Below are 17,846 nucleotides of genomic sequence, written 5' to 3' on the forward strand. Positions count from 1 at the left end.
ACTCTTATCTTTTTATATTACTCTTTTCTTCTCATCTCATTGGAAGGACTGGTCTTCTTCCTTCCTTAGGCTAACTGTTCTATTATGCCCTAGGGCAGCTAGGTAGAATAAAGTGCTAGGCCTGGAGTAAGGGAGACCTAAGTTCAAATCAAGCCTCACTTACTCATTGTGTCACTTCATCTGTCTGTCTCAGTTTCCTCAGTTGTAAAAGGGAGACAATAATAGCACCTATCTCACAGGGTTTTGGAAAAAACAAAGAAGATAATATTTATGAAGTATTCAGCAAAGTGCTCAGCACAATACCAGGCACTTTATAAATGTTTATTCCCATCCCTCCTCTTCTCTTGATCTCAATTCTGTCCAAAGAGCCTTATGTCTGGCATGATACCTTGCATTTAGCAAGGGCTCAAAAATGTTTGTTTCTTAAAGAATATGAATAAACTTGTAAAAAAAAGAAAAAAAAAGGCTTCATACCTTGACTATGTAATATAACTTAAAATAACTTTCTACCCTTTTAGGGGTAGAGCTTAAAGAAGCTGAAACTTTATCATAGTACCAAGAAAAGTTTAAACTCTTAGGTTATTAGAGAAATCTGTGGTATACCCTTAGCCTATGTCCACAAACCATTTGATTGTACTATTCAACAAAAATTACAGGATTAATAAATTCCAACCCAGCATAATGCTATTTATGTTAGCTCTGCAGACTGGAATCAAAGAACTTTCAGATCTATAATTTCATTAGGCCTTTACAACAACATTATGAAGTAGGTAGCACTATTATCATCATATTTATTTTGCAAAAACGGCAAATTTCAGAGGGGCATGCCCAAGGTGGCAGAGGCAGAACGAGGACTTAGCTGCTCAAGGTCTTCCACCAGGGCTCCCTCCACTGCCCCATATCGCCTCTTGAGATATCCACTAAAGTAACCAGTTGATTATTTCTGGAAAATTAGTCAAATCATCTCTTTGATATTGTATAGAAAAACAAAATTAAAGTTCCCCTCCCCATTTTTCAATAGGTTAAGTTGGTTTCAAATATACAGAAATTGTCTGACATTCCTTTTCTAAGAAGATGTTTCAGCATACAAGAAGCAATTAGAATATCTGCAGCCCAGATGGGAATAAGCAAGTAATAAATTCAGCAAGCATGCGAAAACATTGCAGATGAACATAAAATAAACCTACACCCTATGCTGACTTATCTGGACAAGTAAAATCTGTCCAGTTATGTCAGCCAGGACAATGAAGTACCTCTAGTTTTCTTAAGGTCCAGGGAAATTTCCTTAATGGTGAATTCAGTGTGGAATGGAGCAATTTGTTCACGAAGAATCAAAAGATGCTTAATTAAGAAAAGCTGTCCATCAACCTGGGTCTAAATTGAAAGGGGGAAAATGCAGAGTATCATAGGTTAAGTAGTAATACAAAAGCAGAGCTCACATACAGATGACTATAATGAAGCTAATTTTAAGGAATATTATTCCTACTTAGATTTGGAGCCCTTAGCCTAAATCTTATAGTTTTGTAATACCTCTGTGGATCTCTAAATTACATGGCAAAATCTTGCGCTCAAATTCTTGAAACATATACTGCTTAAATATACTAACAGAGTAGGAAAAGTAATTGTCTTGTTTTTTACAAACTTGTCTTGCTTAGAAAAAGTATGAAACAACAAATTTAAAGAGAGCCATCAGTTTTATTTGTATATGTGTGCTTGTATGTACACAGATACACATATATGTATATAGACATTATATCATATATCATTATATTATTTTATATTATATCAATCATATCACATTATATTGTATTATATTATATTCCCCATCCCCTCCCAATCCCCAGCATGAATCTGGAAACTGAGGAAGTGATTAGGGAAGCAGGCTATCTTTCCAGTCAGAACTGCCATAATATATTTTTTTAAATTTTGTTTGAAATGTTGTCTACTCCCACAGACAGTTCCATAAATATAAAAAGTAAAACTCTAACCCTAAAGACTTTGTGTGTTTACCACTTTGGATTATCCAGCCTCAACATTGGGCTTTTCCACATAACTAAAAGCTGCCTTGAAGTTCCTTGTATCCCTTCCTCCACCTCTTCATGGAGTTTTAGAACTCAATTGCACTTTCAAAGCACAGACAAAACTCTTTAGTGATACATAATTGTAGTCTGCTTTTTATGTAAAAAAGCTAGTACTAATCACACTAGAGGAGTGTGAAATTTGGGAAGTAATCTCTAGTGAAACTATGCATAACAGAAAAACTTTATTATCCTCCCTTTATAAACAATAACTTTACTATTCAGGGCTTAAACTTAAAAAAAAAAAAAAAAACAAAAAAAACTAATTCTCTTCTACTAATCCATGCATATTTTCAGTACAAAACAAGCTAAGAAATTGTTTGTTTTCTTTAACACAATGTCAGGTAAGCAGGAAATCAATCAACAAGTACCTGTTCATTAAGTTTGGTACATTCCAGATATAGTTCTAAGCAGTGGAAATCTGTTTATAATCTGTTCCCTATTAAATATAATTCTTCTTAAGGTGAAATTTAAGGAAGTTAAAAGCATATTTTACAAAGCTGATGTGGTACAATGTATAGGAAATGGTGGCCCTATTTGCTTTCCTAAACAGATTTTTTAATGTACATTTTCATTATCAATACCCAATTAGCCTTGAATTTTTAAAAAATCATTCCTACTGTTTTAGCCAAGATAATTCCAATAATTTACTACCCTTGTTGAGCAGGTTGTCTTGATCCTGCTCTTTAATAGCAAGGTTATATATGATTGCAATGTCTTTATGGTAGCATTACAATGAAACGTTCATTCTCTTCATAGGGTACACAGGCAGCAAAATCTGACAAGGGACTAAATTCTGCTGTCAAATGACTTGTTGTAACTTCTGTCTCTGCACATGAATGTATAATCCTCCACAACATCATTAAGGGCTATAAATGTTCATCTAACATTTTTTGTCAAACCTTATTTTTTGAGATTGAATCTGAAGCGCACAGTAATGACTGAATGCAAGCCGACAATGCTTCCTGGGATAATCCTTGGAACACTGCCCTCTGGTGGAGTAAAAAAAAAAAAAAAAAGGCTAAGGACTGATATAACATTTTTTAAAAGTATAAGATGATGTTTAAAAACAAATTTTCCTCCAGCCCTCATTTTAAAAATGAATGGCAAGGACAAGAAATACAAGTATAATTAACTAAGAGATCCCAGACTCAAGTTCCCCACTCTGCTACTTCCTAGCTATGAGATCTTCCCATTTTCCATCTCTGGGTTTCCATTTCCCTTTCTATTAAATAAGGAAATTTCATTATCTAATTAAGTCCCTTCAACTCTTTAACAGTCTGATTCTGTGGTATGTAACATTTAGCAAATGCTACATTCTATGGTTCAGCACAATTTCTTTCAATTAAAAAGGGCATACATATATATCCTTGATTAAAATCCCTGAAACTGATTCAATACTCAAATCAAAACTGACTTAAAGGAATGACTTAAATAATTATTCAATTATTAGTCAGTTTCGAAGTTCAAAAGAAAGCACTTTTCCTTGCTATGCCTCTTGTAAGCACTCACTAAAAAGAGTGAGAAGGAAAGAAATCAGAGCTCCCTGCAGCTAACAGCTACTGAGCCACAAGCTCTGCTCTATTCCTACAGACAAAATTTTCTACCCATTCCTCAAAGATTTCTTCCACTTGGTTGTCCTGTGACCTCCAACCTCCCAGTGTGCAAACATCTTATAATTCCACAAATGAATATGTATGTGTAGCTGCATGATTGCATTGCAAACTGACAGCCAATTCTGTCATTTAACCATACTTAAAATCCTTTTTTGACTCTTCCCAACGCCCACCCAGACAAAAGCTGGATGAGGATGGAAAAAGCTGAGCCTCTCACTGGAAAAGATTTTCAGTAAGAAACTTGGGAATCTCTTTAACTTTGTAAAGATAATGTGATTCCAGTTCGAGGAAATCCTAGACCACCAATCATAGGTAACAATAATCATGTAGATAAAAAGATCTATAAAGAGTATTTTCTCAATCTACTCCCATGGAACAATTCTATACTTGCCCCCGTTTCTAGGACTCTATATCCTCAGATAGTTTCAAGGGATAAAGGGGATCACAAGAAGCCCCTATAAGTCAGAAAATTATTCACTAGTCATAACACATTATTCTTGGCTACCAATGGAACTTGTACAACTACTTCTTTCTATGACTATTTTATTATCTAAGTCTTTTTTATCTTAAATGTGACCGACACTAATGTCAACACATATAACTATAGATTTAAATATGTAAAAATGTTATTATTGCTGTTTTGTAGATTACAGAATTAAATAAAATGGATCTTGAAGAAAACTACAATCATTTTATTAAAGAGAATATTTTAAAATAATGAAGTTGACTAACTGCAAAAATATGTAACTAAAACTCCCACTCGTTTCTGAATACTGAACAATGTAGTTTTAAGAACTACCTATTGCAAATGCTGATTCAAAGTGAGTAGCATTTGAGTCTAAGTTAATTGCATTATTTCTAAAAACTTAAATCAGATACACAAATCTGAAAAAGTACTTCTCTTGTACATGAATTTCTGTTACCATAACTATATGGAGTTGAAAATAAATGAAAGCTACACAAAGATTCTACCTCTGGTTCTGTATAGTTATGTAACTTTGAGCAGGTCTCAAAAGATGTTTTAGTTTCCTCATCTATAAATGAATAAATTGAGATGAAAACTAAATGGCCCTCCTAATCCCAATATCCTAGGATGTTATGACACTCATAAAATATTACTCTAAGAACAAAACATAAAATGCAATTATTTCAAAAGGCAGAAAATATGAAATACAAAGAGATTAAATTTTCCATACGTACATCTATGCATCTGTATAATTTAGAGAGACATACAAGAGTCCTTCGGACAGTGGGATACCACATTCCATGAAGATCCGCTGGTGAAATTGTGGCCTGTGGCCTAGGATTAAGAGAGTCTCCTGTGCCTAAGGACCAAATATAAAATACTTATTCAAATTTCTTGATTATGAACAGCCATCTTAGAAAAATCACATAAGACACATAAGGGATCTGCATTTGCTCTCAGGTTAACATGGAAAGCAAATTATAACAAAGGTTCATTTTTAATCGGCAACTATATTAAGAAATGCCAAATTATGTCAGCATTAACATATTAAAATAAACCATTTATGTAAACAAACAAGATTTATAATACAATGCCCACAAATTGTTCTTTATTCTGAACACCTTTCTTCTCAAAAGTACACTGATAATTAATGCGTTCAATAATCTTACTGAGTCACTCTTCATAACTTATCATTTGCCATAGGGGTAACTATTTTCAAAGCTGAATAAGAGATAGGACCAAACACAGATAACTTGAGTCCCAATGTACAAAAGAGAGCAGAGAATGGTACAATAAGGGACAATTTTTAATGCCCCCAAATTCTGTTTTCCAAACTACTCTAGGACTGACTCTTATTAAAGTCACTAGTTACTTGCTAGTTACAACAAAGCCACTAAAAAGTTGACAGCTTGCAGTAACACAAGGAGAAATGCAATTTTAAGGGAAAGAGGAATAGGGTAGGCAGGGGTAGGGTTTCAATTTTTAAACCTTTTTTTTTTCCCTAGGCTTTGCTGAAAAGGTCCATATACATATAAATAAATGGATAAATAATGGATAATTTTTAGAAATTTAAAAAAATAATAAAAAAAAGGAAACCACTGAAACAATACTATGGAAACAAGAGTATACTGTTATGAGAATATATTTTTAAGGTACTAATACATTTATTTGACAACATTTATTAAACACTTACTTTAACATGACACTGTATTAGAAAATGAAGATAAAAAGAAAAAACAAAACCAGTCCCTACCTAACATTCTATAGAGGGGGAAAAAAAAATCTATGCAGATAAGTAAATACAAACTAATATGATGTAAGACCCTGACAACTGAGCCTTGCAGGTAGTTAAGAATCCTGAAAGGGGACTGAGGAAGTTAGTTACTAATCTCGGATATTGGAATATCTGACATTTTGGACAAACACTACATGTCACTAACTACAATAACTTCAAATTTTATAGCTCTTCTTAAAGTCACTCTGATATCATCTTCCCAGCTCTAGGACTGAATAATTATACTGAAAAGCTAGAAAAGTTCTGGGAAAATTCTAGAATAGTGAAGATGGCACATTATAAGCAATTTGCATGTGTAATTCTGATTCATGTAGAATCACCTCTTTAAAATTAAGCACACACCTTGAAATAAAGCTTTGTTGAAATGACCATATAAAAGTAAATATTTTTCAATTAGCAGTTGGGTTCACTGTACTGAAGTGCCTTCAGGTTAGTGTGTGGTTAATGGGGGTGGGCTCAGTTGAGGATAGTGCCCAACTGTTCCCTGTTGTCTGACACACCTGAGCAGTTACAGTAATAAGGATACTGAGGTCCAAAACCAGGACTCTTTCCATGACATCATGCTGCTGCTGCTGCTGCTGTTGCTCATTCACTGAGCTTCCTCACTCTACTGTTGACAGGGAAGCCACCAAATATGTTTTCAGACATACCAGATTTATTCAGGCTGTTAGACTGTGTGTCTTCTAACCGAACATCAGAAAAGGAGGGTTCTGAGGGTACCTTCTTTTGTTCATCTTTTAAACTCTGTGCAATTTGCTGTAGAAAACACAAAGAAACACATCACTACAATGATGCTTTGGGCAAAGCTCAGCACATGCACTGATCTATTTTATTACTAAATAAAACAAAAAGTATGTCAGTAAAATAAATTGTACACATTGAAAGAACCTATTTTACTCAACCTACCTGGCTTAGAACTGACAGAAATAAAAAGAAAAAAGTGATATAGATGTCAATATTCTTTCAGACAAATATACAAGCATTTTACTTAATTTCAAAATCTAAACACATTGACTCAATCTGTTGAAGTTTCATTAAATAACCCTAATCAATCTAAATTCAGTTTCCAATTTTAAATCTGTAAAATGAACATGTGCATTTGAAACATATACTCTAGCGAGTTTAAATTTGAACTAGTCTTCTTACCCATTATGAAGGAAATGTTTTAAAAGTTCTGATGCAAAACAATTATTTTCTTTAAAGTTAAACTGTTATAATCATACTTATGATTACAGTTTTTGACATATTATATAGGGCAACACATGATTATTACATCTTTTCTCTAACATCTAAAAATAATAAATTGCAGATTTATTATTTATTATAGATCTCTAACAACTGATATAATAATAATGATCCCAACAAATTGCACTGAATGTGGTTTATGGAAGCTGAATGTTTTGCATATATTAAGAATTTAATAAATGATTTTTCATTCAAAAATGGTATAGAGCAGTAAGGATTGATCTATTGCCAAGGAACATAGGAAAGCTACCTAACCCACAGATTTCACCCCTATTCTTCGGTCAACTATCTCAGAGATGGCCCACTTCTCACAGAGGTATTAAAAGAAAGGGAGAGTAAAACCTGATCTAAAGCCAAAAGCTAGTTACCTGCAATGGAGCAATACTAAAAACTTTCCCAGGACAGAGAATGGTAAAGCAAAGATGCCTACTCTTATATTACATGTTCAGAGTCACCTAAAAATTATGTGGGTACTGGAGTTACACAGCTTTTAGAAAATCTCTATAAGCAAATTCCTCTCAGAGTAAGTTTCTCAAGTTCTAGCAATTTCTTTTCTCCTCTCAGTTCAAATTCCAGGAAACCATATTCTTGTTATAATGTTAAATATGTATATTGTTCACATCCAAATTTAGGGTGATTTTTTTTTTCAGATCTAACCAAACTTAAGAAAACAATTCCTTCTATTATACTGTAACAAAACTTGAGAAATCCTATCTAATCTAATTTGATTAACCTCTCTACTCTACAGACTTCCCATCTCTCTTCCCTTGCAATGAAGATCCTCAAAGCCAGAATACTTTCCTCTTTTCTCCTTCCTTCCAAACCATCCAAGTTGTACTTCCAAGTGCCTTTCAAACTAATACTAACAAAGGAATAAGTGAAGGTTCTGGATTTTCACAAAGGTTCTGGAGGCAACACTGAAATCACTGTTCTTTAGGATCCTTTTTTCTCCAGTTCCAGCTCTGACTCTTGTACTTACACGACCTTCTTTTCTCCTTAGCCAGCTGTTGCCTTCTTACTCTGGAAATTCCCTCTCCCACTTTAGTCTTCTAGCCTAAAGACCCTTCTCCTCTCAATCTCCTCCCCCAGAGTCCAAGCCACCCATCAATTATTCCTCTTCCAATTTTTACTTTTGACTCTTCAGACCACTCCAGTTCACACCAATCTTAACTTTTATGTAAGCTCCCTGAGGGAAGGAATTATTTTTCCTTTCACTAATATGGGTATCCCCAGTGCTAAGCATAATACTTAGCACATAGTAAGCACTTGATGATTGATTTGCTCCCTACAAATAATAGAAAATGCCAAAGAAATAGTCATCTTTCAATAATATTTTAGTTCAAGTATAATCAGCAAAGCCCAAAATTAGGAACTTTATAATGCTGCCTTTATAATAAAGTTTCAAAAAAGTTTGACTAGAATCATACTAAATTCAATCATAAGAAACAGCTGCTAACTTAATTTACATTCACCAAAAAAATCTTAATTTCCAAACAAAATTATTTGAATTATATTGCTCTCAATAACAGTATTTATTTTTTTGTTTGATGAAATTTAATTTTCATTTAATTCGTTTAAAATTTAACAAATCAATAAATAAGGCATCTATATAGCAGAGTCAAACCACAGCCCTCAGGCCAGATATGGCCAACCAGGTTATGGCAAATAGGCTGAGGGGCGGAGACAAAGTGTGAGTTTTTGTTTTTACTATAGCCCAGCCCTTCAACAGTCTGAGGGACAGTGAACTGGCCCCCTATTTAAAAAGTTTGAGGACCACTGATCTACAGCATTAAGAGAAAAATGACCTTTTAGGGTCACTCTTCAAGTTACATAATATGATTAAATCCAAACTGTCATGATGAAATTTATGTTTTAAATCAAATGTCTTATGCAAATCCTGCCAACCTGACACATTAGCAATGGTTAAATAAAAAGTATCATTTAAAAGTTGTCAAATTTTTAAAAATGTTTCAAGAAGCAAAAGGCAACTTTATATGGACCAAAATCATTACCTGGATAGATACTGTACTTAAGAACCTATAGAACTGGCTGAGAATTAAATACTTTTTCTTGTATTATTTCTTACTGATTTATTATGTCTCCTAAGGCCAGTCATTTAAGCTCTTCCATACCCAATTAACTTCTAAACTAAGATAATACTACTCTTCTTATAGGAATCCAAAGAATCAAATCACAATCTTGGTCCTGGAGACCACAAATTCTCAATTAGTCAGTCAGTCAATAAGTACTTACTACATGCTAAGTATTGTGCCTTCTGACACAAAAAGAGGAAAAAACAGTCCCTGCCCTCAAAAATCTCACAATCTAATGGGGGACATGATATGGCAATAACTACAAACATATAAGATATATGGCAAGTAAGCAGTCTAAAAGGGGAAGCTTTTAGAGGCTGGAGTTGCAGAAGAAAGGATTTGAGGTGAGTCTTGAAGAAAAACAAGAAGACTAAGAGGTGAAGATGAGGGGACAAAGCACCCCAAACATGTGGGTGAAAGGGTAGCCAATGTAGATGAAGACCAGAAATAAAGTATTAAGTTCAAGTACTGCAAGTAGGTCACTGATGAAGGATCACAAGAGTGAGTGGAAGGGAATAAAGCATAAGAACAGAGAGGTAGGAAAGAGCCATGTTGTGAAGGGCTTTATAATCGATCTTCAAGGTAAAAGAGAGTTCAGAAGTGGAAGGCCAGGAGATTCAACAAGCTTCTACAAATTCGATCTATAGAAAGAAGAGAATTTTCCTTTCCCTGTGCCAGAAGAGCGTGGCACTACTCTACTCTCCATGCTCCTTGTGGCCATGCTTAACTGGCAGTATTCTCTCATTAGCAAAGTGGTGACTTTATAGATCCACAAAACTGCCTTCTTACCAATGTCACCCTACAGAACAGTTGAAAGAATTTTTGGAGTCAGCAATCACATGGATCACTAAATTATTGTGGGATGAGATATATGTTCTTTAGTGTAAAAAGAAGAACTGAGCAAAAGAAAATACATAAAAACATGTTAGAATCAAAACAATCCAATCTAAAGTATTTCTATTCAGTTCAATCAAATAGCCCGATGCTTATTTTTTATAATCTGATTTCATTTACTTAATATAAGGCTTATCTTGATAGTAAATCTGTGTGACAACTGAAAGGAAAAAGTCTGTCTCATGCTAAGCAACTACATTAAAAAATGAAATGAAGGATAAATTAAAAGTCTTACCTCCATCATGACTAACTTATCAGGATAAGCCAAGTCCCCTGGGGCTGGTTTGTAGCCAGCAATGTCTGTCTGAATGTAAATGTGAGTCCGATAGACCAGTCGTTCTTGTACATCTTCTAACATCTGTTTTACTCCAGCTGCAAATGCCCCAAGCTGTTCGGCTGATAAAAACAAATAAAATTTTCAATTTTTCAGATTTGCAGAAATTTATTTTTAAAAACAATTTATTAAATCATTCAGACAAACAATATGGACTACTTGGCAGAAAACCTATTCAACAGCCTGTGGTTTTATTGCCATTTGCTATGCCTCACTCCTGTCACTTCGAAGAAAGTCATCAAACAGCTTTAACAACTTTAAAAAATGATTAATATGGCCCACACACCTACTTACAAAAATTTAGTGAATATGGTTTTACACCTACATGGCATTTTATTGCCCTTCACAGTAATCTTATATCCCATTTGATCATCAAACCAACTCTTAAGATAAAGTGCTGTTCTCATTTTGTAGATCAATGGGAAACCAAGAACATCATGATCTAATTAATAACAAAGCATGGACTCAACTCAGCATCTTCTGACTCCTAGGCTTTCAAAGAGAATCAAGCAATTAGCAATTATTTTTAAAGCACCTATCACTTGCCAGGCACTGTACTAGTCACTAGTGACTTGGGGTAAAGAGAAGTGAATGAAATAAACCCTACATACAAGGAACTTATATTTTAATAGAGAGACAACACAAATAGAAATACATACGGAATAAATACAAATAAATACAAAACAGCATGTCTCAAAAGTCTTAGTGTAATTTTAAGCTTTAATAACTGCAGTATAAGTGCGACAAACTAACTAAAAAACAACTTAAAAGGTTAATTACTTAAATGTTTTAAATATCAATCTTATTAAAATTTGACACAACTACCATGTATATATCTGTGAGGTGGTATATGTCATTCTAGCTGATCAAGTTTGTAAAAATTTTCAAACTTGCTCAGTGATATAAAGAAAACATATCTGTAGAAGCCTTAAAAACCATCCAAAGAAGGGTGTCTTGATGAACTGACCACAGTTTTGAAGTGTCTCTAAAAGAAAAACTCTAATTAATGGAGATAAATCTGGTGGCAAACAAGTAAAGCTTCTCAAGAGACCCACTGCTATTGAGAAAACGTCATCCAGAAACTGTCATGTGTACAATGCATAAAAGGGTGGCTATCTTATTAGTGAAAATGAAAATTTTTGTCACTCAAGTCACAAAACTAAGTGTAAAAAAAAAAATTAAATTAAATTTCAAAATTATGGTTTGGGTTTGTTTTTTGGTTTGTGTGGCGGTTTTTTGTTTTTGTTTTTTTGGGGGGAAGGGGGTTGTTTTGTTTTGTTTCTAACAGTTTTAACATTTATACTTCTGAAGTTATCAAAGATGAAAACTGCACTAAGACTTTTGGAAAAGTCTAGTTTCATACAAAATAGAGTACTAAGACAACTTAGGGGAGGGTTTCATGTAAAATAGTAGGGTCAACCTCTAAATAGAAAGAATCCCTGCGGGCTCCATTCTGATTCAGAAAACCATACATTAACATTATCTATGTTGTACTATATTTTTATTCATTTTGTTAAACATTTCCCAATTATATTGTAGCTTGATTGGATAGCACCTACCCTCTGCTAGTTTGATGTCTCTAAGGTACAAAAGGATATTTGGACTGAAAGAGTGCATTATAAGCAAGGGAATGGCTGGTACACAGACACAGATTCAAGAGAAGAAGTGTGACAAGTGAGGAATATAAAGTAATATGAGTAGACTGAAGAGTATGGAAGAAGTAATGTACTAAAGGGATATCAAACTAGCTAAAGCAAAATTAAGTTTTTTATCTTTTAGAAAATCGTAGAAATAATAGGAAACCACTGAAGCTGGCCAAGTAGGAATGGGACATGGTCAGATTTATGGTTAAGGAAAACCACTTAGGCTTGAGGTCAGAGAACTGAGTGGAGTACTGAGATTTGGACACGGAGACCAATTAGGAATATGGGGAAGAAGGCCTGAAATAAGGTAGTACCCATGGAAAAAGAGAGAAAGGGATGATGAAAGAGAGATGCTATGGAGGTAGGAACAAAAGATTGGGCAACCAACTGGGTCTGTGAGATCATGAGGAAAAGTGATGAGTCAAAAACAGGTCACAGTTATGATCCTAAGAGACTGGAAGAATGGTAGTGTCTTAGAAACAGGGAAATCTGGAAGGGGAGTGGATTTGGGAGGAAAAATAATGAATTGTTCTGGATACATATGAGTTTGAGATGTCTCTTGAGAAAGGAATAAAGTAAAAATGAGAACAAGACAGAAGATAAGGAAATTTTAATGGACAATACACTCATCACATCTCCTAAAAATTCTGGATATGAAGAAAAAAATCTCTAGGAATAAAACAATCACTTTTGAGGTATTTAACTAAAATGCCAGGACAACATTAAGAAAATCAACTTCTCCAAACCACAGAAAAATGCAATACCCTCAAATGGATGCATATTTCAATTCCAAACTATGACTTTCTTTTTTTTCGTAATTTGCATTATATGTAATATGTATAAGAACTCTAGTTTTCCTAAATTTCTCTGTTCAGGCAAATTCTTGGAAATAAAATACTGTACCAAAATGCCTGATCAAAAATGTCAATTCTATCTAGGAGACTGATTTTTTAAGTGTACTTAAAATACATCAAATGAGTTTTTCCTTTACTATTTGTCTAAATTTTAATCAGTTATATAGATCCAAAAAAGAAAAGTAAGTATTCAAATTTTACTACCAAATTTGCCCAAAATAGAAATAAACTTATTAAGCAATAAAGATATTACTGACCCCTCTTGCCAAGCACAAATTCATATCTATCTGGATGCCATCAGGGCCAAGGGACTTATCCCTAGGTTTCACAATCAGATAACATATCACAAAAACCAAAGTACTAACAGAGACCTTTAAAATAATCTAATCTCTTATTTTATAGCTACATAAACTGAGATAAAGACAGATTATATGACCACCCCATGGTCATAAAGCTAGTTAATCAGCAAGATTGAGATTATTAGGATCCAGGTCTCTTAACTCATAGCTCAGTATACCACTAATTCATTTGTAAAATAAATTCAGAATTAACTTAAATATTATATATAATTATATTTTTAACAATCAACCAAATTTCCAAAATGTTAAGTATAAGAGCTATTCAAAAATCACATCATCTACACTGAGTAGAAAATTTGATGTTTCACTTATCAAAAAAAAAAAAAAAAAAAAAAAAAAACCTCTAAAAATTTGATTTTTACTTGTAAATTACCATTGTTCTGTACGTGATCCTCAAGCACCTCATTTTTAAGAATTCCACAAAGTTCAGACAGAGTCTCCAAGTGAATAACATGAATGATCAATGGTCTGAAGACATCATACAAGGACACACACAGTTTTTCTAAAAGTTCACTATAACAAAAAAGTAACATTATTAAAAACAACATTTCCAGGATCCCATATTGTAAGATAACAAAGAAGCTTAATCCTTAATTTGAACATGAATTTAAAAAGCTCTCTCCACTTGGAAAACTCATTTTATAAATCTATAATGATACAGGAAAGCAATTTTGAAGAACTTTAAAATATGTTATGACAGTTTAGAACCAATTTGCATGGCTTAGAAGCTATTAAAATTAACTACTTTAAAAATCATATCCCCATTTAAAAAAATACAACTTATTTTATTCTACATTTTTACATCTCCTTTTCCATAGGATAAAAATATTTTCCAAAAAATAAAAAAATTACTTTCTTATATTCAACTTCTCAATGAATAAAATAGGATCACTCTATATGTGAAAGGCATCTTCACCCTTGAGTTATTCATCACCTTAATGTGCTAGGAACATTTGAGATCATCTAGCTCTATTCCATAATTTGTGAGCAAGAGAAGTCAGAGATTAAAGCCAGCTATAGTTAATGATAGAACTGAGACCAAAATCAGTCTCCTACTTTTCAATAGATTTCTTTCTTTCTATGACATAAGTCAAAGAGCATTTGTACATAATTAACAGTTTAAAAACACATCAAATCTTTTTTTAGTATAGTGCTTGTCTCTGGAAGAAAACAGTTCCAGTCATCTCCCTCTCTATCCACCACTAAATGTTTAGGCACAAAAGGAAAACAAACATTTTCTGCAGTTTAAAAACATAATTCTCCTTTCTTGTGATGTTCAATTATGAGCATCAGAACAGGTAGTTCTCAACTCATATAAAGCAAGTAGAATTCCCCCATATAAGAATTCCCCATTTAAGAGCAAAATGTTAAAATCCATTTACCACCTACTCTAATTTTGATGTTGGTTTTGTGAAAAATTCATTGTAAAGCTGGTGTTCATCTTGACATACATGAACCATGAAGGCACAGCCACTACGAACCTATAATCAACACAAAGGGGACAAATTATTAAAAAGTAATTTAATACTGCCAGTATTAAATTCAAAGTTTTTATCCTCAATCTCAAATGTGATCTTTATTAGAAACCTATTCATGGAATTTTTCATTGATTAATTTAAAGTCACAAGCACAAACAGTAGTACAGTAAAAAGAAGGAAACCTAAAATTTAACTCTCAGTGACATTCACCTAAAAAGTTTAGAAAATACAATCTTGAAAGGTCCAGTATGTATTTACCTATTTGAACTTCCTGAAATCTACTTTAGTGTGATAAGTTTGCCACCTTCCATGCAATTACACACACACACACACACCCTTCTATTTTTTTGAGAAAGTTAAATGCAATTCAGATTATCTACAACTTAATGAAAATTAAGTAAATATGTGTAGATTGGAAAAGGGAAAGAAGTCCAATATTTTTATGTATGAAATTAAAAATGATCTACACAGATAATAATCTCTGGAGGCCTCACTTAGAAGAAATTATAAGATATAGTTAGAGTCTTACCAAGGCACAATGATCTCTGTTGTTCTGACTTGTTAACTCAGTTACAGTACTAGTAATACTAGGGCCCAGCAGAAGCTCCCTTTGATCAAGGTAGCACTGATGGATTTCATTTAAAAGTTGTTGGTATCTAATGGAAAAAGAAAAAACATTTTTTCAGCTTAAAATTCTTACTTCAAGTATTAAATTTCATTTAAGATTTATGAGTATATCATCTGTTTCAATTCCAATATTTAGTTAAGTGTATTGGGTGTAAACATTTTATATTTTATGTTCTCTTTCCATAAAAATCTAGCCCAGTGCTTAGATCTAGCCCAATGGGCTAGATTTTTATGGAAAGAAAACATAAATATAAAACTTTGATTAAGAGGTACTAAATTTGGATTCCACAGCCAAATAAATATATTTACACCATTATAAAATAAAAGGTCAAATTCTAAAATATGTTGGAAAAGCTGCAAAGTCAACTCTGTTATCTACATTAATAAAGAGGAACATTTATATGAATAGCAAAAGAAATCCACAAGTAATCTGCCAAGCTGACTAGGCATCATAACATGCTCTTTGAAGCAAGGAATAACTCCAGAAAATTTACTCAGAGCTTTGTTCACTAATGGTGGAATATGACCAGCAGGAGACAACCCATTATCCATATTAGCTAACTAGCTAAATTGTCATTATAGCCTTATTTCATCAAAATAAGTTTCCACCATAAACTGATGTTGAGTGAAAAAAGCAGAACCAGGAATACATTGTACAAAATAGTAGTAAAAATATGCAATGATCTGGATGAAAGACTACAAAAGACTTGGTTCTTCTCTTGGGTCAGTGATCCAAAGCAATTCCAATAGACTTTGGACAGAAAACGCCATCGCGTCCAGAAAAAGAACTATGGAGACAATGGAAATCAACACATACTCTGTAAATAACCAAGAAGGAAAATGTGCTTAAAATACAACACTCCCAGATTAGTTGGTCCTCCAAAAATTGAATGGCTTCTGTTTACTTACTCTGGAATTTTCTCAGATCGTTGCTCTACTTGTTCAATGAGAGTCTACAGTTAAAAGAAAAAGGAGAAACAAATACCAGAGCTGTTCAATATAATATCATGGTTCAATTACTTTCTTTTTATATAGCTGAATGGTTACCATGACTACTCTTGTAAATAACAGTCTGCACACTTACTCTGACTTTCGGAGCAGCAGCTCGAAACTTTACATAAAATAGAGTGAAGGCATTGTCTGAATTTGGCACAGATGAAGGATCCTTTAAAAATATACAGAATGGGAAGAAAGACAGAAATTAAAATAATTAGCGAAAAGGAATGTTTCACATGATTCATATGGAACTATATTAAAAATTAATTGTACATGTATAACCTATATCTATTCTCTTGTTATCTTGAGAAAGGAGAAAAAAAAGTGGACCTCAAAATCTTATTAAAATGAATGTTGAGGGGCAACTAGGTGGTGCAGTGGATAGAGCACCAGCCTTGAATTCAGGAGGACCCGAGTTCAAATCTGGTCTCAGACACTTAACACTTCTAGCTGTGTGACCCTGGGCAAGTCACTTAACCCCAGCCTCAAAAAAAAAAAAAAAAAAAAAAAATGGATGTTTAAAACCATCTGTCCTATAATTGGAAAAATAATATATTATTAAAAAAAAATTTTTAAGTAATTATTTCAAATAATGAATGTGATGATCCTTCCTATTTGCTACCTTTGCCTATATCCATATAAAGCTCCAAAAATGACTCCCCAAAAAGAACAAAATATGTTTTAACTAGAAGTTTTCAAACACCAAATCAGAATTTAATTTTATTATGTAAAGTTATCACCACTCATATGGTGAAAATTCATAATATGAACAAATAATATACTAAGTTCACATCTGTATGCATGAGGAACAGATGATTCAAGATAAAATATATACCAGAATAAAATGACTTACCCGTTTAATTAACTGACTTGTGAGGTTCTGTAGGGTATTCACAGTGTAAGTCTTCATAAGGTGCATAGCTTTAGAAAGGCATTGCTTAAATTTAAGTAAGTATACAGGGTAGTCTTTGAAATTAGGCTGAAAACAACAGAGGACATATTAACAACCAAAAATAATGGCCAAAAAAATTGTTGAAAATAAAAGCATTACTTCAGAAAAATCTAAGAGCCAAAATAGCAAAAATTATTTATATAACATATATTTTGACACAGCACTATTTCTCATACCAATATCCAGAGGAATAGCTAAGGACTCACTTATGTGTAGACGAGGAGGAGGAAAGAAAGACAGTAAATATAGGGAGGATTCTCATTTCCCAAATCCTGAGACTTTCCAGAGAAAGCAGAACTAAGTATTCTAATATCAGCACCCTTAAAAAAACCACACATTTTGAATTTTCATGATAGCCTTGTCCCTTAAGAAGGCCATCTGAAACCACTCTTGTCTTCACTGCTAAGAGCCATTAA

General features: G+C 33.3%; 1 protein-coding gene across 1 annotated transcript in view; it reads right to left on the reverse strand.

The window, feature by feature from the left end:
* Positions 1-17,846, reverse strand: part of COG3 (component of oligomeric golgi complex 3) — a 61,957-nt gene that overhangs the window by 23,227 nt on the left and 20,884 nt on the right. Inside the window, exons 7-17 of the mRNA XM_074299126.1 lie at positions 17,332-17,457; positions 16,567-16,647; positions 16,392-16,435; positions 15,385-15,511; positions 14,767-14,858; positions 13,751-13,890; positions 10,423-10,583; positions 6,606-6,711; positions 4,895-5,019; positions 2,981-3,070; positions 1,254-1,374 (exon numbers count right to left, since the gene is read on the reverse strand). Coding sequence (XP_074155227.1) covers positions 1,254-1,374; positions 2,981-3,070; positions 4,895-5,019; positions 6,606-6,711; positions 10,423-10,583; positions 13,751-13,890; positions 14,767-14,858; positions 15,385-15,511; positions 16,392-16,435; positions 16,567-16,647; positions 17,332-17,457 — 1,213 coding nt within the window. The remainder of the gene's footprint in view (positions 1-1,253; positions 1,375-2,980; positions 3,071-4,894; positions 5,020-6,605; positions 6,712-10,422; positions 10,584-13,750; positions 13,891-14,766; positions 14,859-15,384; positions 15,512-16,391; positions 16,436-16,566; positions 16,648-17,331; positions 17,458-17,846) is intronic.

Source organism: Sminthopsis crassicaudata, chromosome 3, assembly GCF_048593235.1.
Source record: "Sminthopsis crassicaudata isolate SCR6 chromosome 3, ASM4859323v1, whole genome shotgun sequence".
NCBI classification, from domain to species: Eukaryota; Metazoa; Chordata; class Mammalia; order Dasyuromorphia; family Dasyuridae; genus Sminthopsis; species Sminthopsis crassicaudata.